Source organism: Cephus cinctus, unplaced genomic scaffold, assembly GCF_000341935.2.
Source record: "Cephus cinctus unplaced genomic scaffold, Ccin1 Ccin1_scaffold0975, whole genome shotgun sequence".
Lineage (NCBI taxonomy): Eukaryota > Metazoa > Arthropoda > Insecta > Hymenoptera > Cephidae > Cephus > Cephus cinctus.
Window position 1 is genome coordinate 76,820 of NW_014333530.1, and position 25,131 is coordinate 101,950.

At 35.1% G+C, this 25,131-nt stretch overlaps 4 protein-coding genes and 1 long non-coding RNA gene across 20 annotated transcripts; 2 read left to right on the forward strand and 3 right to left on the reverse strand.

The window, feature by feature from the left end:
- The first annotated feature begins 6 nt into the window (after window positions 1–6).
- LOC107271458 lies at window positions 7–3,011 on the forward strand. 6 transcript variants are annotated; one of them, XR_001538646.1, is made up of 3 exons: window positions 7–1,753; window positions 1,846–1,930; window positions 2,010–3,011. It is a non-coding gene; the product is annotated as an uncharacterized LOC107271458 (long non-coding RNA). The 6 variants fall into 6 exon arrangements; XR_003060886.1 differs by having other exon boundaries at window positions 7–377; window positions 1,233–1,930; XR_001538645.1 differs by having other exon boundaries at window positions 7–1,945.
- Window positions 3,009–8,392, reverse strand: LOC107271456 (WD repeat-containing protein 34). 2 transcript variants are annotated; one of them, XM_015747483.2, is made up of 10 exons: window positions 7,417–8,392; window positions 7,088–7,268; window positions 6,734–6,818; window positions 6,422–6,637; window positions 6,086–6,320; window positions 5,794–5,995; window positions 5,451–5,656; window positions 5,228–5,370; window positions 4,433–4,635; window positions 3,009–3,389 (listed from the first exon to the last, which is right to left on the reverse strand). In XM_015747483.2, exons 2-10 carry the CDS (start codon window positions 7,144–7,146, stop codon window positions 3,317–3,319), a joined length of 1,422 nt encoding a protein of 473 aa, XP_015602969.1. In that variant the 5' UTR covers window positions 7,147–7,268; window positions 7,417–8,392; the 3' UTR covers window positions 3,009–3,316. The 2 variants fall into 2 exon arrangements, with proteins under 2 accessions (XP_015602969.1, XP_015602970.1); XM_015747484.2 differs by lacking the exon at window positions 7,417–8,392 and having other exon boundaries at window positions 5,457–5,656; window positions 7,088–7,308.
- Window positions 8,393–8,601: 209 nt separating this feature from the next.
- LOC107271457 (astakine) lies at window positions 8,602–13,894 on the reverse strand. The gene is made up of 3 exons (XM_015747485.2): window positions 13,630–13,894; window positions 10,774–10,947; window positions 8,602–10,696 (listed from the first exon to the last, which is right to left on the reverse strand). The coding sequence occupies exons 2-3, from the start codon at window positions 10,913–10,915 to the stop codon at window positions 10,443–10,445; spliced, it is 396 nt and encodes a 131-aa protein (XP_015602971.1). The 5' UTR covers window positions 10,916–10,947; window positions 13,630–13,894; the 3' UTR covers window positions 8,602–10,442.
- A 75-nt stretch (window positions 13,895–13,969) lies between these two features.
- On the forward strand, window positions 13,970–19,171 carry LOC107271459. Of its 8 annotated transcripts, XR_003060884.1 has the most exons (4): window positions 17,245–18,059; window positions 18,393–18,461; window positions 18,576–18,749; window positions 18,825–19,171. XR_003060884.1 is itself a non-coding variant. In XM_025088703.1 (3 exons), the coding sequence occupies exons 1-3, from the start codon at window positions 15,315–15,317 to the stop codon at window positions 18,716–18,718; spliced, it is 336 nt and encodes a 111-aa protein (XP_024944471.1). In that variant the 5' UTR covers window positions 13,970–15,314; the 3' UTR covers window positions 18,719–19,171. The 8 variants fall into 8 exon arrangements, 2 of the variants coding, with proteins under 2 accessions (XP_024944471.1, XP_024944473.1); XM_025088703.1 differs by lacking the exon at window positions 17,245–18,059 and adding an exon at window positions 13,970–15,438 and having other exon boundaries at window positions 18,576–19,171; XM_025088705.1 differs by lacking the exons at window positions 17,245–18,059; window positions 18,576–18,749 and adding an exon at window positions 13,970–15,438 and having other exon boundaries at window positions 18,822–19,171.
- LOC107271454 (insulin-degrading enzyme) lies at window positions 19,147–24,993 on the reverse strand. 3 transcript variants are annotated; one of them, XM_015747479.2, is made up of 12 exons: window positions 24,803–24,993; window positions 22,959–23,659; window positions 22,682–22,884; window positions 22,338–22,586; window positions 21,870–22,262; window positions 21,685–21,794; window positions 21,460–21,604; window positions 21,266–21,376; window positions 21,076–21,196; window positions 20,801–21,007; window positions 20,239–20,741; window positions 19,147–20,169 (listed from the first exon to the last, which is right to left on the reverse strand). In XM_015747479.2, exons 1-12 carry the CDS (start codon window positions 24,868–24,870, stop codon window positions 19,921–19,923), a joined length of 3,060 nt encoding a protein of 1,019 aa, XP_015602965.1. In that variant the 5' UTR covers window positions 24,871–24,993; the 3' UTR covers window positions 19,147–19,920. The 3 variants fall into 3 exon arrangements, with proteins under 3 accessions (XP_015602965.1, XP_024944470.1, XP_015602966.1); XM_025088702.1 differs by lacking the exon at window positions 24,803–24,993 and adding an exon at window positions 24,744–24,781; XM_015747480.2 differs by lacking the exon at window positions 24,803–24,993 and adding an exon at window positions 24,110–24,733.
- Between the last annotated feature and the right edge of the window lie 138 nt (window positions 24,994–25,131).

A 25,131-nucleotide genomic window follows, 5' to 3' on the forward strand; every position in this document is an offset into this window, starting at 1 on the left:
CCCCCCACACACACATCTTATCCCCATATCATCTACTTTTTTCCCTTAGGGCCCTTCTCAGGGCCCGCAATTATCTCAATACGTGGGAAACGCATTACGAATGTTCACAATACGTCTACAAGACAAATCTGTCCTTTTCAGGACAAAATTTCTGAACACATGTTTGGTATATGAAAAAAAAAACTGTCCTTATCAGGACAATTTGAGTGATTCTTTTTATATAGATACATTTAGTCGCAATGGATTACGGGCACTGATACGACTACAAGAATCATTGCTGTTATCAGTGGTCTTCCTAAATGGACTAGTAAGATGAATGTCTGTATGGATGTCTGTATGGACTAGCTCTTGCACAATGCTCTGGCTGTGAATATCAAGTAAGTTTTGTAGTTTATGGTATAGTTAAATTGTTGACGTGTTTTGCTTCTGGAATAATTTGAAAGGCCTTCGCCATCCGCTAATGTCTTCAAGACGCGTGAACGTCCTTGGCGAAGTCGAGATCATTCGAGAACAAAGTGACGGCGCGTACTGGTCTCAGTCGTGAAATATACGCGAGGTCAGATTGAACGATTCTTTTTAAAGTTGACATTAAGGAATTCGGTCGGCTGTTGATTTAATAGTATGGAATGGCGTTAGCTTATCACTTTCTCGCGATTCTTGACTGGCTGCGTACAAACTGTGGGTGCCTTATCGGCAGCAGTGCTACCAGACGTCAGGTTTTATCTTATCGTGACGTAAATATTTTGTCAATAGTGCGTACCAGGCAAAAATTTTAGGTAGTACGATTTTTTAACAGTATCGCTTGAACTTTTTCGCCAAATCAGACAAAATATTCACTTCTTTGATGACTAAGAGAAATCAAGACTTTTTAACGTTGCGGAAAATGATGAAACTTCTAAATGATTCTGAGATAGTTACGCTGTTTGACGTTCTCTTCCAATCTTGGACGTCACTGAAACGAACGTCATTGATGACTCAGCGAAAGTCGTTCTGGTAAAGTAATTCGTACCTTGAGGTTTTTGTATACGTCAAAAGTTTCATGAATCACGATACAGTTAGTATACCAACCAAAAAGGAAATGTCCAGTGATCATAATTTTCTTATTCTTTCACAATTTTTGCAGTTTTATTAGTTTCTATGGATACATGCTTTTATGTCCAATGGTATAAGTTTATTTTGATGCAGCGTATACGGATTATTTGTTTGAGTTAATGATTTGTATTGAAAAATAGGAGACGATCAATGTAACTACCAGAGCGTCCCACATAATTCGCCATGATAGTCTACTAGACGGTATAAATGGCGTCCAAATGGAAACCAGTTTCCTTCGTGGATTCAATTCGTTTTACCATGTGAACGTGGATGTCGATAAGGTTGACTTTTTATTATACGATTCAGTATTACCGACCGAGTATAAATTAGATTTAGGGATAGACGAGATTTTTCTAATTAATATATACGTTAATATTTTTTTATATGTAGAATGTTTTATTAATTAAAAATAGTAAGAAGTGCGTTAATAAGTGTTTCCGTATCATGTGTACAATACTATTTCCATTTATTTTTTGACTTTTGTAACCATGTATCTCAAATTAGTTTGTCGCGTTCAGTCAGCCCATGAGTCAGCCTTTATTATGCTACGCCATATTAATGTTACAGGTTTAGCTGAGAAACGTCGACTTTCACTTCCAGGTTGGTACATACCTAATACACCGTAACTAGTACTGTACGAATATGAAACCTGACTGTATACGTAAGTAGAATTCTATATGTAAATAGAAATTGAGTATTAAGCTCTTGTAAGTTGAAATATAAAACCATATTTACTTAAGATAATTGTCCCAGGTTAATTAAAAGCTCAGTACATGTAAAGAGCTTACAAGAAATATGGTATTAGCACTTTGAGAAATAGAAGTAACAAGAGGAAAAGGTAATGGAGATAAATGTATGAAAATTAATGACGTATAGAAATTGTCGACTTTTTACTAGTATCAATTTTTTCTTTACAGCAGAGAATAGGCTGTTTGGCTACTGTGGTCGATAACGTAACCAACGAATTGTATGAAAATGCCGAAAATAGCAGAAAAGGCGGGTTAATAACAGACGTAGAAAATTTGTCAATGTTCCAAGTTCCCAGGGAGTTTAAAATCTTGTATAATAATGACAAGCTACCCAATGACGTGTTTCAAGGCGTTAACAGTCACAATTGGCGTTTCTTAAAAATATTCAATATTTTTGTCTATTATTAATCCAGCAGGCGCCCAGATGCCGACGTCGTCATACACGTTGTTCGACGTAACGTTAACTGGTTCCTTGGCTTTTCCGGCCTGAGTGCGCCTGCACGTTACGAAGACGAAGTTTGATTACGTTCCAAGTTCTGAAACTCGAGGTTGGACAACAAACTTTGGGTTTGACACGAGGCCAAGATGCCAGGATGTTTGTAGTTGCTTCTTTTCCTTGGGACGCTACGTGACTTTCCCGGGCGAAGAAATGAGTAGGAAAAGAGTCGAAGCTTTGACAGAGTAAAGAAAAAGTAAGCATGAAATTGTTTCATGTTGTTGGTTTATTTTTCTGTCACGCTGCCAAAGTATTTATATGCAACCGAGTGAATCTCGTGCTTCTTAATTTGGACCAGAGTTATTCTTGGGGTCGGCGTGGACTTCACGTGGGATTTAATACCTCTGTCTTCGAGTCACCCGCTATAAGCCGTGACGCATTTACCTCACGTAGTAGCTGGAGAGTTTTACGGCTATTACGGGAGTGACTAAGCTGAGATCCGTTCTAGTTACTCATGAGATACTCAGAGAAGTTTTGAAAACTTTGACTTGTGCGACAGAACGCTGCTCAAGAGATTAGAGAGTGAAAATATAGAAACTTAACCGATACTTTCTAAAAGGCAAGATTTTTCACGATATTGTATAAACATAAGTATCACTCGAAAATACCAAGTAAAATTGTTTCTAACGTAATTTTATATTGGTCGTTATTAAATAAAATTTTACAGACAATTATTTCATAGCTATTCTTATTGATAGTCTATCAATTTTAATATTGATGGAATTAAAGAAAACATTAAAGCGATCTTAATTGTGTCATTAATTGACATATGTGTATATGATTATGAACTTAAGTACAGTGTCTATCTTAGTACTATTCAGTTCCTATGGGAGAACTATCTTCAGATAGTGCAGTAGTACTGAATAAACTTGTATAGAGAGCGTATGAAAGCAATGCACGGTATCGCTATATTAAACGTAAGCTGCTAAACATATGAACGACTAGACTGTATCAAAAAGTGCCATGCGTATTGTAGTGTCTATGTAAATGGCTGTCTTGGTATTTTCCAAATTTCCAAGTTTCCCTTGGTGTCTCCAATGGCCACGAGATCTCTGAAAGATATAAGATATTTAAATGATGACAAAAGCATAAAGCATTATAGGTGTATGTAAATGTAAGTGATATTCAATAGCTAGGTACATTATTGACAAATTCAGTCATCAAACCGATATCCATCGGTTATCAACGTTTTTAGTTCATGCCAGTGAATATGGCACGCCAGGTTCCATTCGATTTATTATAGGTTGAATAATAATTCTTCACAATAATGATTTAATTAATGACAGCGAATAAATTTCATGTCAAGTTTTACATTTCTAGTCGATTAATATGGATAAGATCGAAAAACATACCTAATAAGCTTTGATACTTGAGATACGTATACGAAGTCACTCAGAAATTTCGGTAAGATATATAGATCATATGAATATTTATTAAATTGAGAGACAAAGTGATACGAAGTACGAGTAAATATTGTCTCAGCTGTGACTGTTTATCTTAAATAATTGTCAATTGGCACATGTCATTATTTAAATCACGTACTATTTGGTATTCAATTGCTATCGTTGATCTGTACAATAACGTTTTAGTTCATAAACGAATATTTAATTGCAGAACATAAATACGTGACAGTTTTGGACTTGTTTTGAACTGGGTAACTTGTAAAAGTGCTGATGCGATGTAAACATTCGTAGCGAATATGTACGAGCGGTTTATTTTTGTATCCCGTGTAAACCTGGCTACTTTTGAACGGTTGCCAAACACGCATTCTTTTCGATGTGTTTCATTCACGATATTTTAATCCCTTAGAATTAATCCAAAAATGAGGCAGTCTGATATAAAGGATTTACAAGTTAAAACAGTCTGCTGTTTCGATATTAGTCCAAAAGAAACATTACAAATTACAACAACTTAGAACTGCAGTATACAACTGAGCACTGTTATTCTCCTGCAATAATATATGAATACCTGATTTTGAAAGATACCCTTTTAACTGCGTATTACGTAGAACAAATTAATGGCATGATTGAGGTAAGAACTTTTGAAAAAGGTCAAAGACCTGCAATTGGAAGAAGATAAATGAAAAATAACAAACCTTTTTCCATTAAATTGAAGACAACTGGTACCCTGTTTTTCCGACATTTCCAGCTTGAGATTCGTGACAGGCTTTCCATTTGTTACGTTGTAAAAGTGTATTGAGGCTCCTGCGCCGTAAGCTGTGAATACGTCGATTATTCCAGGTAACCACGTAAGCCCCACAATTGTGTCGTCAACAGATATCGTTTGATGAATCACAGACTGGAATTATAAATAACAGCATATTGCGATTAACGGTATTCAATTATAAAGAGAGGATTTCGAACAAAAGTTATTGCATTTTAGATTATTCGAATGATCAGCTATTCAGTGGTATCCTAAGAATAATTAGTTTTATTACAGTATTTTAATAACGGTACTTCAACCTTTGTTAAAGATATAAATAAAACCATTAATATCCTTGTATACATATAGTACATAATATTAAAGTTATGTATAAAACGTAAGCGAATTCGGCATACAGAAAAATATTTGTTGTTTCCCTTCATTGAAATGCACACGATTCCTGCATAATAATGAATTCGTATACGACAGCAAACTTTAGATTTTGTCATGAATGTGTTTCCTTTGTCTTTGGTATGACGGTGAATTATGCGCGATGAATTTAGAATCTACCAAAGGTCGACTGAAAGGCTTTCACCTCTCCGCCTTGGCCATTTTATATCATCTTCCCTTTTGTAATGGAACATAACAATCTAATTATTTGAAATATTACTGTATCGAACTTTACATTACATCAAGGGACACCAAGTCATGTTTAGCAAGAGACGGAAGCTTATAATAATATATTTACCTCTGCAAAATCATAGATTCGAATTTCTTTATCTGTGCCACTTGTAACAAATAGGTTGCGCGTGGGTGAACTGCGTACGCAAGTAACACTGCCTTCGTGTCTTTCATACTCATCCACAACAGGATCAAGAATATTTTCATTTCCTAAAAGAGCAAGTAGTATTGCATATTTAAAAACTCTTCTCGACTGAATCGACATTTGAATTTGAATGTAAAATATACACCAAGACCTTCCACTGGAGTAGCACGATCCACGCTGCACTTGTACAAGCCGCCACACAGAGTGCCGACAACAAAAAGCATAGGATCCTTAGTAGAGAAGTCGAAAGTCGTAACTGATAATCCAGCCTCTGTAGCACGTTCTCGACTTCCGCCTGCGCTACGTGGTCTTGTGCTTTCCGATGGATTGTGCTCCTTTGCGATTTTAAATCTACAATGTATTCCTTGTGATAAGTCGTGACGTCAATCGACATAAAGCTACTCGTCATGTATACCGATGTAGATGGTAGAAAAATATTTAGAGGATAATCATGCATCGCATGTATTTTGTAATTGACTAGTTAGTACCGTTTATGTTGAGTGATGGTGGTAAAGTTGGCTGTCAATTTGTGAACCAAAATATATCCATCCCTACTAGCTGTTACTAGCAATGAAACATCATTGATGGATCTGGGTCGCCAATGAATTAGGGACACGGTATCACCATGTGTGCAAACTTGAGTTGGAGTTACCGCAGTCTCATCTCTTAGATTCCATAAAACGATATCTCCTAAAGTAAAAATAAAGGCATGTAAATGGCTGTATAAATGTTTAATGTACCTTATAATATTTGAGAAAATTTAATGTAAGTACTTTATACCATTAAACAAGCCTGCTGCAATAATAGATGGTTCAGTAGGATGATACGAGAGTGATGTTACACAGGAATTTAGATTTAATACTTTTTTGGGCTCTATGGGAAGCTGATAATCCTTTGTTAGGTCATAAAATTTGATTTTTGATAAATGGTCGCAATATGTTTCATGATATACTACACTGTGCGATACAGAAAGAGTTCCCCCGCCACTACTCCATGTTATGTCACTGATCTTTATCTGAAATAAAGTAGATAACATAAGAATCATAGTATAGTTATCTCAACCATGTTTAGGCTTAAAGACTACTAGAAAGCCAGTTGATTAGAAAGCATTCATACTTCATTATTAGATTCTTCCAATGTGTTCAACTTTGCTAATAACTTTACTGTAGTCGATGGTTCACCACTAGCTCCAGGATCATAGTTCTCGAAAGCATTGCTACCATATGCTTCATCTAAGTCCTCTAGGATGCCTGGTGTTACACGCTTTAAAAATGCTGCCAGTTTTTGATAGTCTACTTGAGGTTTCTTTCTTTGTTCGATTATAGTTTGCGTCTGAAATTATACACTCTATATTATACAAAATCAAAGAAAATTTGCTCAGAATTTGGATGTAGAACTCAACGTTGCCACTGTTGGATTACTTCTTACATGAACATCTTTTGTCTCAATAGCTTGAGTTTCGTTCTCCTTATATACTACTTCATCAGTCTGAATATTACTTGATTTTTCTGGTCTGAAATAAAAAATAATAGGAATCATATACATATTGTTGCATCAAATATTGAGTATTCTTATTATATCTAACCTAAACAGGCATACTTATAATGAAATAATTTCAGAAATGTGTTAATAGTATATATTACTAAAGTAAAATATTAAATATTAACAGTGCTAGAATAATAAACGAATTTTGATTAGAGAATGTGTGAAAGAGTGATTTTGGTCGTGTCATATACTTAATTATGCATGTATTTATATGCTATCAAATATTATGAATTTTACTTGTTACTGCAAAGTTGAGAACGGAAGCCTACAGGCTCGGAAGATGCATCAGTAAACATTGTTTAATTAATATTATAATAGTCCTCAATGAACAAATGCCTTGTTTACAAGATTTAACTTGCACACCACGATGTGACAGCTGCAAACAGCTGACAGCTGACTGAATGAACCAGACTAAATTCTGATAAATTCAGAGCTTTATTTCATGTTCTTACATTATACTTAATAAAAGAAAATATATTGTCTAATGTAAAAATGTCTATTTCAATATATGAATCAACAATCAATTGTTAAAAAAGACTACAAATTAATAAATATGTATTACGAACGGAGTAATATTTGATAGGAGATGAAATTCCTTTGTTGGAAATGGCCCGATTGATGGACATTGTTATTGCGTCTAATGAGTAGTGTCAATTGCTGCTATTCGTAGCGTAAGTGTGAATTTTTTTTCTTTGCAAACTTAAGTTCGAGCGCACAGTGTAAGTTCGATAAGATTTACTATGACAAAAGCCAGCACCGCATGCCTGTCTGCATTGAGGAATGCAGCGGTGCGGTGCTAGCTTCCAGCATTATTTAAATAATAGTTCCGAGCGGAACTATGGTCTCAGCATTGAGCACCAGAGAGAACTATCACGGAACTGTTTGGAACACATCGGAAAACAAAATTGAAAACTGAATATTTTTTTATCCACTGTATAACAGCAGCGGAGTAATTAGGAAAACATGAGGAACTAAAGGAGCATTTTGTAGGCATTATAAACATATACATTTTTATCCTTTGACGCTAACTTCCGGGCAATCGGCAACTGACACCACTAAGTTTCGCTTACATTTTACTCGGATGGTAAATAAGAGCTATCTAATTTTTCTCAATGTATACATCACTCACTTTGAATTAATCATTTAATAATTTCCATGTTGTTTTTCATCTTCTAGTCTTGAGTATTTATTATTCCATACGATTTAATGGTACATACAATAAATTCTGCCAGCATTTTTCGAACAGTATCTTACTTATTTCCCTAGATGGAGCCATGCGACAACTTCTTGAAGAATGTTACAATATCAAAAAATTCGCAAATTTCTTCCGTCCACACCTAATTTTATTTTCTTCAATTCCATTTATTTCACTTTTATAAATGGAAAACTTCGTTTCAATGAATCGTGCACTTTCAAATACGTGCTTCATTAGCGAAGTGTGTGAAGTTATCATTACAATTCAGGAGCGAACCAACTCTACCAAGTAATAAAATCGTTCACTTTATATCACAAAACCGGTACGAATATAGTCTGTTGTCCAATATTACTTCACGGAATTCACAACCAATCGAAAGAAAGTAAAGATCAATTGATAGAAATCGAAGGCCAGACTATAACCACAAAATAATAAACGATGGAGCCACAAATCGATAAGTGACAATTCTTTATACATATTATTAGAGACAAACTCTACGTATTACAAAGCATATTAAGAATTTAGGACAACAAATAGCATAACAAAAGTACAAATATCAAATTAATAAATAAATATGTATTTCACTGCTCGAGGAGTGTGTACAGAAATGTAGATATGTGTACAAATTATTGTTGCGATTTATTCATTACATATAATTACTATATATAATATAACCTACTACTTCTTTGTCATGCACAGTTAAGATCTGCTGCGATAATGATAGTATCAATTCACTAGATCTACTAATACCACGTATTACGATTATCAATGACATCCCAAGCAACACATAAATCCCAAAGTCATCTCTAACAAGTCTCAAGATTCATTTTTAGATACTATGTATGTGGCTGGTATCAGGATGAACCTCCAGCTCTCAGAATTATATATCATTTTGACAAATAGTAACGCTCCTATAATAATAAGTAAAAGTACATAATTCTAACGTAAAGTAGTCATGAAGGTATCTAATAACTAAAAGTTGCAAATATTTGGTGTGAACGCCACTGACATAAATCCTCCCGGAATACTTGTGTCCCTGCAATGATTCTAGCGCGCGATTATAACTTTTGTACAGTCAAGACCAAAAAAAGAACAAGTCGTCTTCATCCGTCTTACCAAGAGAAAACAAACAAAAAGTAAAAAAATCAGTCCACGTATTAGGCCTTCCGATAGAACAATGAAGTAAAAAAAATAGCAGAAGACACAATTCTTCTCTTTTGACAGAGCGCAGCTTTCCAATCTCTACTTCTGAGAATATATATATATATATAATACATACGATTACATTTTCAAAGTTATCTTCATAGAGTTATGGCGCATTATAAACGTGTACGTTTTCTCTCGTGTAAACAATAATGGCGTGATGATCGTTACTGGCTCGCGATTGGCGCTAAATCGTTATAATTGTAAGAAGGAAATAATAAATAACAAGATAACTAGTCAACATATCGAACATAACTCTTAATCTTGCGCAGTCGATTTGTATATAAAGTTATAATATACGTATGTGCGCAGGGAGCTCCAAAAGAAGGCGACTTGGGTGGGTGAGATCTTTTTTCTTTTTTTTTTCCATATCTCTTTTGCGTCTCTCTCTCTCGTGGGGGAGATGACAAATGAGAAATAATAAGGGAAAAAAATGGTAAAAAGATACAAGCGCGCTCACCCTGACTTTCTCATTTATTCTTTATGAATTTCCTGAGAGACCAGTTTCGTGAAGACGATTTCAATAGCTTTTCAGTCAGTTCTACATATCGTTAAATGTTTGTTCAGTGTTCTTTACGAATTCGAGAAGCGCATACGAAATATCGAGAAACAGTTGTACATAGTTTCCCATTAAGCATTTGTCCCATTTGTGCAACAACAGACGTTTCTATCTTCGTTCGGTTCCCTCTCGCTGAATTTCCATGAATGGAACTTTTAGTTCAACGGGAACAACGCTCGATTGGGTATTTATGATGAACTACGTCAATGAAATTATCTCTTATCGGTATACGTGTTTCTCTTATCTGCTTTTTTTCTCTTTTTATCGTTCACTTGTTACTCTCCATTTCCCTTCGTGTATTGATTATTTATCTAGTCACCACCACGCCACGTTTATTCCTTTCGTGTGTTTTCTGCCATTTTCTAGGAGATTCTGTTCTTATATATATATTCTTCGTTGGCAAGACTATGACTGATCTTCTTTAGATTATGATAACAGTCATTGAACCATTATATGATTTTAATTTTCCATCTGGGATACGGAATTTTAAGTAAAATTTACTTTGACATTGTTTCTCAGAACAAAGGCCAATTCTCATTCAATCTACTGTTGAATTATCTGACCGAGACCTTCAAGTTTTCTTCAACGCTTACATATATTAGTCTTGATCATCTGTATAGTATATGTAATAATATTTAATCATCCTGTATGCTTGCTTCTTCCATCAGATGATTAAATCCTCGCTTCTGACTTGGATCTCTGCAGATGCCATCGTCACAAGTCATTCCATAGCTGCAAGGACATAACATAATATGAACGTCAGTAAGCTCCACTTGGGTTCCATCAGGATAGACCAGGGTGGTATTCAAAGTGGCGTGTCCACTTGGTCTGCATACATCTCCTTCTTCTTGCAACGGCTGACACTGTGGTATGCTAAACCGTACTTCACCTAGAGATCATTTTATATTTTCTAATTAATAAAAGCTCATAAAATTGTTACAGATTAATTTATCGACCGATACCGACCGATGGTACAGCAGTTTCCTGGCATACACTCCAAGCTGCTCTGACACTGAACGTAACGTGGTCTCTTCATGACACCAGCGTAGAGCGGACAGGTCATCCCGATGACCATGACTGCCACTGCGAAAATTAGTCTCTGCGTCATGATTCGAGTTTCGAAACTTGACTCCACGATCCCTGAAACACAATGGAAATATTAAAAACGTCTTGGTCTCTCGCAGCAGACTGTTTCGTTGGTTCGGTAGTTATTCTCGGAGACAATGCGTTTTGTTATGAAGGCTCCTTGTCTCCTTTAGAGAATCATCAATCGAACGAATCACGATTTAGGTTGTCAGTCGATGACTGTGGTGTAGGGAGCTAACACAAAAAACAAAAAGACAATGAAATACCTTGGCATTTCATTGCCCAATCAAAAGAACTCATTACAAGGTCTCATCTGACTTTCTCTGTATAGGGATCTTAAGATTCTTCCCTTTAGTCAATACTAATAATTTTATTATAATTTTTCCGCCCATTTTGGAGCACGCCATATGCATTGTACATATATACTGTATCTAACAGGAGGAAATAGCCATTTTTGGAAAAACGAGGTCGCTATTCTAACAATAAGATTGTCTCGATATCTGCTTTTACCTTAATCGTCGTTGTGTTAATCACACTACTGTTAGGATCACTCATGTTTCCCTTGCAAAGTTTTTTCTTAGTAAATCATCAGTACATTGATGATGTTAATGATGACGTTGATGGTCAAAGAAGATGTTTACACGTATATATTATCAATGCAATTGATATATTCGCATGGATTAAAGGAATGAATTGCTGCTGAACGAAAGTCGAAAGTAGGTTTGGAAACGTTAATGATTTCTAAGCTGTGTTAGGTCGATTATTAATACTTATTCTAAGTCCTTAACATTAATTGTTCTGATGAGCGCGCATCATTGCCGAAAATTTAGTGCGATGTTAAGACGCAAACGAGATTGGCCTTGTTGCTTTCAAAATAGACCAGAATATCATTACGCATGGTCATCAGTGGTAGTGATGTGAGTAAGTATTATCGGATGACCAATTAACACTGAATTCCGTGAATTCTAGCGTGACGATAATTAATTCGCTAATTAACACGCGATACCCACCAATGATTTCTCCTCGATGACCTTACCCGCGACACGAAGTCATCGAATAGTAACGAAGAGGCTCTGCTGGCTACAGTGATATGGTATTATGCCATTTATTTAGTCTTTCAATCGACCCAAAGTTCATGATTCAATATCGCTGATATGCAGATATACTAATTCAACGGGTTTTTTTTCCTCCAAATTTCTTATCGTAAAACGATAAGTTAGTGAAGATGGGTTATATCACATAAATTGGAAAGCGATTAGATATACTTTAAAATAGGAGTATTTTTATTATTCAAAAAATGTTAATTGCGAAAGTCAACGTTCCTGGTAGATTTGTTGGGATCAGATGAATTAAAAAAAAAATAATTTTATATGATCTCGTCTGAGGCGTCTCGATTCGTGATCTCTATCTGTGACGTGTGATATTGAAAAGTCGAAAACTTCACTTGAGATTTTCAAAATCAGCGAAAATTTCCGTAACAAGATTAGGAAACGTGTCTAAAACAGGGTGAACGGGATAAAACAAATTTATAAGAATTCACCGTTACAACCTTCATCGTCCCCGTCGTAGCTGATATACATGTATACAAGATACAAAGCGAGAATACAAAATGAAAAAGACTAATGACCCCAGATATCATCACGCAGAATAAAAGAATCTTTAAACGCTCGCTGATTAATATTCATTTGACTCTTGCAGTGTCACCATAAGATAATTTTGTGTAAATCATTGATAATTCATTTATGACTTCGCTCCGATTACTGTTTTCGTATGCTAATCATCATCAGGCCTGATTAGCATTATCCAACCTTCACCTTGTCGTGGCAATGTCGATGTGGATCTAGTCGAATAAGGATTCTTTAGTCATCGCTAATGCGAATACAAAAAGAACAATAAAGAATGACGAAGAACTCGAAGAAAAATGACAATAACAGGAAATTAAGAAGCAAGTACATTTATAGGCTCTGCGCATTATGCATACGTGTAAATCATCGATGTGACTGATTGTGATTTTACATATTACCTTTTTTAGCTGCTGCATATACTACGTAGACAATGTATAAATATATATTGCGTTAATTTACGCATCTCAAATGCAACAGTAAATGCGTTACAGTGCATAACTAACGTAACTTAACACATGATCCATATTGAATATATATTTGTAGATATTTAGCGTGATATGTACTTTCGCATTAAGGTGGGTCCACGCGTGGGCGATGATTTATCAACACACGAGATTTCGAATTGTATATATTTGGCTATTGTGTTTTTTAAGCATTATGATTTATTAAATGCTTCATCATTTTGCATCATGTGATACCGTTCGTGTCCTTTTATATAATTTCATTGTAATTATGTAAAAAGTATGTTGATTTTTCGCACAAATTTTTTATTCGCGATAGCATTTACTATACGCGTGTCTAAATTTTCGACTGTAACTCCTCTGTGACTTGTCGACGGTTCACATTAAGGCGAGTCCGCACGTGGGTCTGTGATGTATTAATGCCAGTGGAATTCGAAAGAGTGTTCGCTTGTTATTCAATATAATGCAGGGTGGGTTTGAGAATTGTACATGCTGTAAGAAAGTCGATGTATTCATCCTCATTAGAATTTAACATTTCACCGATTTCATGAGAACCGAGATCAAGGCATAATCATCCAGAATTTTATAATTATCTCAAAATCCATAATCGCAGTAAAATGACAATCGATTAAGAAAATCTACAGACTTACCGAGAAAAAAATATAATAAAAATACGTTTTTTCTTTAGAGAATCCGAAATACACCGGTCTTCAAAGTAAAGTTGCACAAACAGTCAATAAACGGTGCACTGAACGTAGACGTAACGGGTTTTGAAAATAAATGAAATTTTTAACCTCGAAAAAAATGTTTAACTTGTCCAATTGTTTAGATGCTTTTGTAGCAACTTCAATCGAGATGATTATAAATAAATTTTTGCTCGCGATCCTCACTTGGCAAATACTCCGCGGTATGTGATTGTTCGTACCGATGGACTTCTTGTTTTATAGCGGTTCGAGTATTCTCACGAACATACGTTCAGTGAATATGTATTAGTCTGTCTCTGATGCGCGTTGCGTATATCTTTATATGATACTTACGTATCCACAAATGTATTTCCATTTCTCCTTCTTCCTCTTCGCCAGCGTACTCGTCCCCATCCTCTTCCTTATCCTTTATTTTTCTTGTCTTTCTTTTTTTGTTACAGAAAATGAAAAACGCCTCATCGCAGATGCTACAACGATTAACGATGCAGGTGGGTCGAATGATTAGCTGCATTGAAATAATGATGAGTGATTTCTTCTGTACATATGTGAACGTTCTTCAGAGATATAAGGGGAATTATATCATACGTTTCATTCTGTTGATACTATATATATACATATATATGCAATTAATCGTATACATATTTATTGATTTAATTGGATCTTTTATTAATTGAATTATACATTGTATGTGAGAATCGTTGTAGCGTAGGATAAAACGTGAACCGCAAAGGGATACGACAAGTAGAGAGACCATGTAGTCACCATAAGGGAGACGTAAGAATAATTTTGAGGTTAATCACAAAGAAAATTTGAAACAGAGGATCTTCGTGGTTAGGTTGTTTGATAAGTAATTGTTGGGTGAGAAATTTGTTTTTTTTTATTGATATAGATTAACGATTGTATGTTTTTTGTGGGATTATTTATCTATAATACCTTTTTAATGTGACAATTGAAATTATTTGCGCTTTTATTCCGTCGTCGGATGTTCTACTGTAATGATACTTGATGTACTTTATGACGTCGTACCGGTTTATTGACGTACAATGTCAATTCGTCATAAATCATAATTTATTTCTGATTGTAAAGGCCGTCTCAGTGATTTTGGTGTTTTCGAATGCCGTGGACATTCGACGTTATAATATCTTGACGGTTAAGCATATGGAAATTGTTAAATCGTGTTAATCTCTTTGATAAAAATCGTGCGGTGTTTTAATGAATAGAATACGGAATTTCCGACGATTAAGCATAACCTGCTGTTTAGTGGTAAACAATAGATTGGCAATCTAATCGCGCAGAAATAAATGCCACATAAGGATATTAGACAGAAATAAATACTTTACAAGTTGTAAGAATTTCGAGAAAAAGATTTCAATAATAAGATTGTCTATTTATTTTTTTAATTTGTCAAAATACTAAACGTACTATGGCAAAGTCAGTGAAAGTTTCGCGAATTCTATTATTACTATTGATAATATCATATCCTATGCTCGAGTATAATAACCCGCTTATACATATACGTTACCCGCATCATAGTACTTGGGGAAATCCATTAATTGCTTATTTTCAATGGTCAATCTGTTCGATGATCACAAAAAATTTCTTGTATCCAGTTTTCCTTCATCGATCAAGAAATGATGCCTTTAGCAGTCACTGATGTTTCTATAAACATCAAAATAGACATAACTGTAGGAGGTTATGTTTCAATTATCGAAGCTTATAGTTTTCGTAACAAATTTGCTAGACTATCTAATACGGGTAGGTAAGAATTGCGTAAATATCATAACACTAACTTTCTCTATAATTTCTTCACCATTTTTTCATTTTCCTAGTTCCAAATATTTATTCATATTATACATGCTCATGCGGGGATAATCGTATTGCTCTTATATTTTATATGATGGTATAGTTTCTTTAAACTCGTGTATTGACGGAAGAGTGTTCAGTGTATCGATAAAGTGAGAAAATTTTCTACATATACATATATATTCGTTTTGGATCGTACTAAATAGTTGTCCGTCCCTATGTAACGTTCAAGTTATTAAAAAGCGTAAACAGTGCTGATATATGTGGTCCACTAAGAATACTGATTAAACAATTATGATTAAAAAAGTTGCTCACTTCGATAACTTTGTAATACTGGCGTAAATAATTTGTACTTTCATGAATTCTATTGGAATGACTTTTATCGTTTATAGCTCCGAAATAATTGCAGGAACATTTAGTAACTGCAATATATCAGTTTAATTATATATGAAAAGTTTATCAATCCATTTGGTTATCCACTTATTCATTCCTGGTAAGCATACTGATTAAACAGTACCACAGAAACGATTTAATTACTATCTCGTGAGCCTTTTAATGGAACTGTAGATAGATTCACGATATTCTACGACTTTCTGTATCTTGACCTTCAAACATGGATGAGCAAGGTTAAAGGTCACAGCGTGTAATACGTCAAGTCCAATTTCGAATGCCTCTAAAGAGGGTCTGTAGTTACGATTCATTCTTATTTGTTTCGATTGCAAATCAGACTCGTTGTATTCTTATAGATTGGAGCCATTTTACGTCATATATTTGCCTCTTCTTCTTAACATTCTTATTATTCTTCTTGTATCCCCATGCAAGATTCGAATCACGAGCTATAATCTTTAGTACGATAGTACTACGTATGCTCGGTTCAGAAAACTAATAATACAATTATCCACGAATTAACGTCGATAAATCCAAGTCATTGTATCAAATGAATTTTCCTTGAAATCCTATCATCCGTTTGTCAGGGTCAATGAAATGCATAGGAACTAAATCATATTCGTGAAGATCCAGTAATCCTAAGTAAAGAAATAATAATTAATTACTAATCAATGAAAAATGAGAGGCCAATATTAGTTATGAAAAAAATTATAAATCTTATGCTCACTGAGACATTTTTTTATATCAGAAGACCAAATGTAGAAGTGAATGCCGATTGTATTCAGATCAGAACAGACCATCAAGGGTCAGCTCATCGAAAGCTGTGTCGTTAATAGCCATAGAATAGTGAAAGGCTTATATACCTATAGAAACAAGGTGAAATTCTCTCGGCGGATTATACGAATTAGACCACCCAATTATCCTGGCAGTGCCATCATTATTTTTTTCTCCTGACCGTTCAGTAGATCGTACTTCCATGTGAGTGGGCGAGTGAGGAACGTTTCGACAAAAAATGAGTCAACTGGACAATGTCGAATCTTTGACTAGCGCCTCTTTTAGATTCTGATAAAAGCAAGACAGGCACGTGTCTCTATGTGTGTTCACGCCTGTGATGTATTCATAAGATGGGAAGTGAAAGAGAATTCAGGGCGATCCGGAACCTGGAGAGATCAATCCTGGGATTCAGGTATTTCCAAGTAAGCGTATCCTCCTACGAATGATAATTAAGTATGAACGTCAGTATTAACATTGTGTGAATATTATGTATATAAGTGAGAATCCACATTAAAAAAAATTACTCATGCGCCTTTACGTAAGTATCACTCTGTCAGACATGTACGTATTTATCATCTGGTATGGTTTTTACCTGTCATTGTTGGTTTCATGTAATTTGTCCGTTTCATGAATCCTCAACGATCAAATCCTCGTGCAGGATTAAGATCGTGATATTCGTGATTCCTATATGAGAAGCCTGGGATACGAGTAAGGAGCACCAAAGCTATTACTTCACTATGATAATCAGATATTTCATCCGATTTCCTTGGCGTGGTTCACTCGACATCCATGTGAATTCCAAGAGCGATCGACAACAAAGACCTGACATTTGTCTTTATTCCCAAGCAAAATCGCACCTCGAGTGAAAGGTTATGTGAATTGAATAGTATCAAAGGGCAGAAGCACGTGCATTTACAATGCCTTTTAATAAATTGGGGCCTGCCCGTGGTATATAAATGGGTAGCCATTTCATATCTGGATAGAGAAATAAAAATTCCCATAAGAAAATATGACAAGTCACATATTAATGTATTTTCGATTCATTCTTCTTCATACAAATGTCCTGGCGTTGTTTCTGTGGATTAATTATTACCTTCCAAGATGATCGTCTACGAGGTAAACATATAAATGTTGTCGGTGATGCTTCAAGATACAAGGAAGCCACGGTGTAACGTGCGTTAATCATGATGAGTGGTATTTTTAGAGTTTAACTCATAATCGATTTAGGAACTCGCACTCGATCCTCACATAGAGAGTATCGTTGTGTACATACACTTCCAAAAGTGAGTTTACAGGAACGGATAGAACTCGTACGAATAGTATTTATATATATTTACGGTGTCAAACACCTCGACCACTGGACGTTATTACGTACAACAAGAAGAGCGAATAGTGTCGATGAGTCAATTCACGTGAGTGTAATAAATATAACGCTTTAGGATATCCAGTCAAATTCGAATTCCGAACGAGAAATTATACCCGATACTGACGAATTTAATAACATTAATTTGAAAATACATATCTCAATAGTTGTGAAGTGTTGGATATACGTATATACGCATTTGTAGAATATAATAATTAATTGACGATGAGCGTCCTGTTTTTTTAAATTTTCATCAGTCGCTTCCTGGGTCATGAACTTCGTCATCCCTCGGAATAAACGATGCGACACGAAGTTAGATAATTCTACGTAATATCTAATATACAAGTAATGACAAGAGCGGATATCTTTTTTCTTTTAAAAGGATTTCGTAATGGACGTAAACAAATTGAAACTATGATTTCTTGTCTCGATTGGGTGATGCTGACTGTTGGTAAGTGTTTTTGAATAATGTTGGAGAAGTTTCACTAATGTTTGAAGCATTGAACTTTGAAGTTCATGAAACTTAAAAAAAAGTAGCTACGATCTATTTATATTTCATACGCAGATAACTTCCTACTTCCTTTCTCTGGCGTATTTATCTCAGTGTTCATCGGTCAAAAAGGAATTTATGAAGTGGTCACACCTCTCATGAGATATCGACCTTTAACCTTACTCTTCGTAGATTTCTTGGTGCCATTAGGTTCCTGACCTCCAGTATACATTTTAACAGTTAACCACAGTTAAGTTCGTACAGTCGACTTCGACTCATACACCGTTATCCCCCCGGAATAACCAGCCTCTTGACTTTCAGTAGATCCACGAAAAAGACACAAGGAAACCGGTTAAGAATGGTCGCGGAACCAGAGAGTACCATTAAATATTGCTTTGATACGGACTGTATATTCATTTCTGTTGGAACAACGGCTTGCCGCATACGGAAATTTAGATAATACTTAAATATTGTATATCGAGTGAGGAAGCGTTACTCGAAGTGGAAGAACATGGCGAAAGATTATGAAGGAATTAAATGTAAAATTTATAATGCTCATAGAAATCCGATGTAACCATGTAACTCATTATTTTTTTTTATTAGAAGAAAAAAAGAGCGAAAAGAAATGTAAACATTGATTGACATATTACGATTAAAATAATCTTTATTTACATAATTGTTATCGAGAAATAACGTCACGCTTGGATATCTTTAAATTTTCTTGGCCTATAATCGTTTCGTGCAGTTAATTATGAAAGAAGACAAAATATGGGGGTAAACAAGGTTAACGTTACACACGTATTGAATAGCGCGCGGTTACATATTATGCATTTATCTTGATGGAAAGAGAATTTCGCGGATATATCATTTTAATACTTGAAGTATCGAAAATACTGTTTCCTTCATGATTGGAATTTAAAACCTTCCTGTAAGCTTCAATTTTATTGGGTGATCGTAATAGTCATTTTTGGAATAACAAATGTATAAGACTCACGTGCCGCGTATGGTCGTGTAAAATGTACTTCATCATGATTTATTATTTTAAGTATATTTCTTTTTTTACCACTGAAAATATTCTTATTATCTTAAGCGACACATTCGTTGCATTTTCAAGTCCAGTACGAGTTATCTAAATATTCCTATAAACTTATAACATCCCATCAAATATGCTATTGGGATGTAATGTGTTTAATTTATTTGCAGAAAAATTTATCAGAAAAAAAGAACTAGATAATTTACCAGTGCTATAGAACATGCTCACACTGGATTATAAAGAATCAATGAAAATGTACAATTTTTATGAACATTCGTCATCCTCGATATCAACTAGTATCCAGATCTCCGAGTAAATTGATTGGGGAATGTGAGACGCACCGATTCTCAGGATGTCAATTACATAAATAAGGGAACCCTAATGTTTTTATAGTTTGGACCGTGTACCCTTTCTAGGCACGTTAATAAACGGCTTGAGCAACGGATAAAGAGACTGACTGGCTTTGAAGGATAAAACATCATCAATTTTACAAGGAGTGTTGATCACAGCCTCAGGTCCTGGTGGAAGAGCGTCTTCGGGGATTTTGTTCTCGGATAATCCTGCACCTCCTTCAGCAGTTGATATAACGTGGACCGAAACCTTATGTCTAGTCGATGACTGATTATGTATAGAAGTCTGTAAATAAATAGTGATTATCATTTTGTGGATAGTGGAATTCTGTAAAAATTGAATAAGATCACGTACCTTGAAGAACTCTAATATTTGTTCGCGATTAATTGTCATCAAATGGGCCACCTCAATATTTGCTCTATCGAAATTGTACTGTTGTTTTGAGATTTCAATCCAGAAAACAGCAGACAATGTACTCATCTTCTTAGGTTTTTCTAAACGTTGAACAGCTACAGATTCCTTGTGTCGATTAAACTCTTCGTCAGACATTGTTTTTATGTGATCTAACATAGAGTCGATAAATGCCTCAATCCTTTGCTCTACGTATTCTGGATGTTTATCACTTTGAATGATGATTCGTAATCCCTGAGCCCCATTAGTTCTTCTTACGCCACTAAACACAATATAGCCAAGTTGTTCCTTTGTTCTTAGAACATTGAAACAAGGCTCTGAAATTATTTGTACCAGCAGTTCTAGAAGCATATTTGATTCAGTGGATTGTAAACTGCATTGATAATAAACTTCGGTGCAGGAACTCTTGTGCAGTTTATTTTCTACCTCGTAAAGGAAGTAGCAACCTGTAATGCGACCATGAGAATGTCATTCTTATAAATAAATAAAAATATCTAATACTCACCATCATCGAGTGCCACTTCACGGTTTAATACCAATTGTCTTGGTAGGAGAGGCGTTATGTGCGGTACTGTACTTGTCAACTTCGTTTCAATAACTTTGACGGTTTCCAAGGCCTCTGATTTTGTCATATTTCCGTGTACCAGACACTCTATATGCATCTTACCCAACAGCTGCGGTATGAACTGCTGCACTCTCTCGATAGTTAACTCTGGAAAGACAACACAATTTTAACATTATGAAATCTTGGGATAATATTGTTTAAGTTGTTAGACTTACGAGAACTTGCATCATAGAGTTCGTCTTTAACCCAAACATGCTCGGCTAATAAAACAGCAAGATAATAGACAGCATGCTGATAGGGCTGCTCGGCTTCAAAGTTCTTTAAGCCTCTGATATACTAAAATCAATAATTATTCAGTAAAAAATTACTCTGAGGTTTTAATTTTTCCTCGTTCATGGTACGCACGTTTTCTTTTAGAATCTCAAATCTCTTGGGATCAACTTTAAAGTTGACCATTCGATCCAAAATCTTTTCCAAGAGAACATGTTGCTTGTCATCGTAGCCTCCTATTCCTAACTAAAATAACATTACGACTTTACGACAGACACGAAGCTTTTGTATGTCGCATCCTTTTTCTTTCATATTATTCTTTTACTTACAGACATTCCATATTTGCTATTATTTAATTCCCACTTTAATCCTGCTAGGTCTGCTGCATAAGCGTACTCGTTTAGGGAGTCTCGGAATAGTTGAACGAACATGTAAGTCAAATTGCAATTTACTGGATCCAAGTAAGCTAGGGGGCTGTAAGAAAGGGATAAATATTGATAAATAACAATTCGTAACACCAGAAAGTATATAGTATATTCGAAGGATTCAATTACCTAACGAAATCAAACGTTAAATTAGCTTTTGGTACAAGAAATTCATCATCTTGTTTAAACCAAACTCGCATTAATGGAGTATCTTCCACGATAACAGGAAATTTCTCTACCTGAAACAGAAGATGATAAAGAATAAATCACAGAAATGGTATTATTTAGCAATTCAATGAATTAATCTTTCTTACTTCTGATTCGTGAGCTTTAATATCAAATCTTGTTGGAATAAATTCATTTTTCATTGGCAATCGTAGATCCTTATTTAAACCGGCGTTGCTCCACTTACTTATAATATCTTCAGAAATCTTTTCCTTTTTATATTTTGTCCCGTACCAGTACTCACTCTCCGTAGCAATATTCTCAAATTGTTTACCAACTACTTGGACTCTTATATTTTGAGGAGTCAAGTGGTCCACAACCAAATTTATTAATTCTGGATTCCACTCGGTATAGAGTTGCGGTGCACTCAGGACTTCCTCCATAGGATACTCCTGAAGTGTTTGCACCGTCGCATACACGTAACTACGCGGCGATGACTTCTCCTTAAATCGGAAATTCATTTCCGCAATATCCCTGTATTCCTGTACACAACGATGAAATTAGATATGCTCCTTAAATCCGTGCACCTTCAGCAACTTTTCTATTATTATTCACACCTCGAATATCCACTTGACAGGACCTTCCTTTTTCAGCATATTTATATACTGAAACATCAATGTAATAATGTCGTCTACGTGTTCAATACCCTCTTCCGTGAGGTCAACGTAGACACTGAAGAAATTGAAACCCCTAGCGGCAGTTCGTTTTCCTGACATTAACGAATTGCACCAGCCCTTTGCTTTTAATGCTGATAGTAAAGAACCTTCACCTTCGTGACCGAGTAAATGCGATACGTAATGCGCTGGCTATAATATAAGAAATAATTCAATGAATTTGAATTGATCTATTAAAATTTATTAATGTGTAATCAAGTGAGTATGTCAAGTTTAAAGACACTTACCGCCGCACGGAAATGTTCTTGTAAATCAGGAATAGGGAAAGTAATATTCAGATGGCGTACATCCTTTATGGGGACAATGTACCACTTATGCTGGAAATGTTCTTCGTTGAATGGATGATCTGGCCACCTTGGAGCTTCAACATCTATGTTCTTTACTTCAGAGAATTTATCAGTGATCATTCTTTCAAGTTCATCGAGACTCTCTATAAACAATAAGAAATGGCTTCTACACAACTATTTAAAAGTTGTATTGGAATGTAATTTTTTATTCACAAACCTTTTCCAAGCACACTTAATGACATCATGTTAGCGGAATACCAACTATTATGGAACTTTAGAAGTTCTTCTCTGACATTGATATTGTTCTGCTTAGGAATGATATCAAGAGTGTTCTTATTTCCTGTGCCAAATTTTGAATATGGATGACTTGGATCAGCGGATGATTTGTCCAATTGATCAAGACGCCATGTATCAGCTACTACATTCTTTTGATGTTCAGAATCTACTGCATTGAGTTCACGCTCTGTTGCTGATTCCGTAAATAATGGCTTCAAGAAAAATTGAGAAAAACGATCTAGGGCGCCTTCCAATTTGTCTGGTGTTATGTCAAAGTAGTAATTGGTATGGTCTAAGTATGTTGCTGCATTGCTTGCGCCACCATTCTGGGACAAGTATACTGTGTATTCATTTTCCATAGGATATTTTTCTGTTCCAAGGAATAGCATGTGTTCACAGAAGTGTGCCAGACCAGGCAACTCTGGAGGATCATTTAGGAATCCAATATTAACATCTAGGGATGCTGCACTCTTATCAGTTGTTGGATCACTGATCAGTAACACTTTCATTCTATTACTCAGAATTAATCCCCTGTAAACTCTCTTGTCATTTTGAGATTTTGTAATATCATCGTAGCGCTTATGCACACGTTCTTGTATCGCAGTTGTTGTTATCGAGGCTGTCATATCCGGAGAAGTGTGTCTGAAACAATGAATCTTTAACTATATGGAAACTACACTATTTACTTTTTTTTCTACTAATGTTTTTGTTTAAGTCATACAATTGGATTACTCATTTCTTAAAATGATTTATATAAAACAATTAAATGTAAGTCATATAGAGCAGGATGCTGGCAAATTCTGAATAATGCATGACAGGTGAAAAGAATATTTTCAAATATGGTTGTGAACTTTATAATGGAGTGACACATCATACATATATATGGAACTAGGCAACCAAAAGTAGATAAAGCATGAAAAGTATGAACATTCATCATAAGGAAAATATTCACATTGAGTCATATATATTATGTATGACTAAAAAAATGTTACAAAAAAATTGCGCTGATATATCGTAAAAATTATAGCACGTTAACTATGAATGAATTAGCTAAGTGAACAATTATTTTCAGTTTAATATCCACTTCCTTACTTTGTACTGGATTTGTCAGCTCGGGAAACCTTTGCATTTTGACAGAGCGATGCCATTCTTTCAGGATTACAGTAGAATTTTAATGAATGGAAAAAGTACGTATCGTTGTTAATAAAGGAATTAATACAAAAAGTGCACTGTTGGTTTTTTTTTTAAATGAGAAAGCCCTGGTGATATAATAAATCGTCCTTCTTTGAATTAAGAATGGGACATCGATTTCATAGATATGCCCTAATGAATTTACAGATAGTGTTATCGATCGGAGCAATAAGTAATTCCTAGTTATGGTACAAAATGACTACAAAAAACATAGTTCTTTAAACCGTAATACGATACGTCATTGAAACAGCTGCTAAAACATAACGTGTCAAATGGGACTCGTAGATCTGCAGTTATGGCGTCCTTTAACGGTTATGTTAGGTCAAGGTTAGAAACACGCAACACCTCGTTTTTTACTGAGAAAAAATTATTCTCAAAACTTTGTTCACAGTATCTGATAATACTAATCCCGATGATAATCGATGCACCCACAAATTTTACGTTCAATTCGAGTTCCAAATAATAGCAGACTACTTTTCCGATCTTATGTTGCGTGAGATATAAAGGGAACTTTAACTATGTTCAGGTCGCTTACATTCTCTTAACCTTGTTTCTCATTCGTTACAGTTCAATGTTATCCATACCAATCCATACCTCATTAGCAGCAGCGACTGAACTGGAACGTAAAGGACACGGCATTTAAACATACGCAGGGAAAACATTTGATCAGAATGAAATTACAAGGAATTTATCTTTAGAGTATAACTCATAGACTCGTATAATCCCTGAGGTTGACTGTTTAATGAGACATTTTGTTGAATTCGATCTAGAAGAAAGTCTTAAAACTATCCACCTGAAGTTAGTCACTAAAAGAATAAAGAGTGAAGAGGGATAACATTGTTTTTGTATCACATATTTTGGATAAAAAGGAAGTTCAGTAGAAAATTAGGAACCAATTCATTGTATCAATTCAAATATTTTTT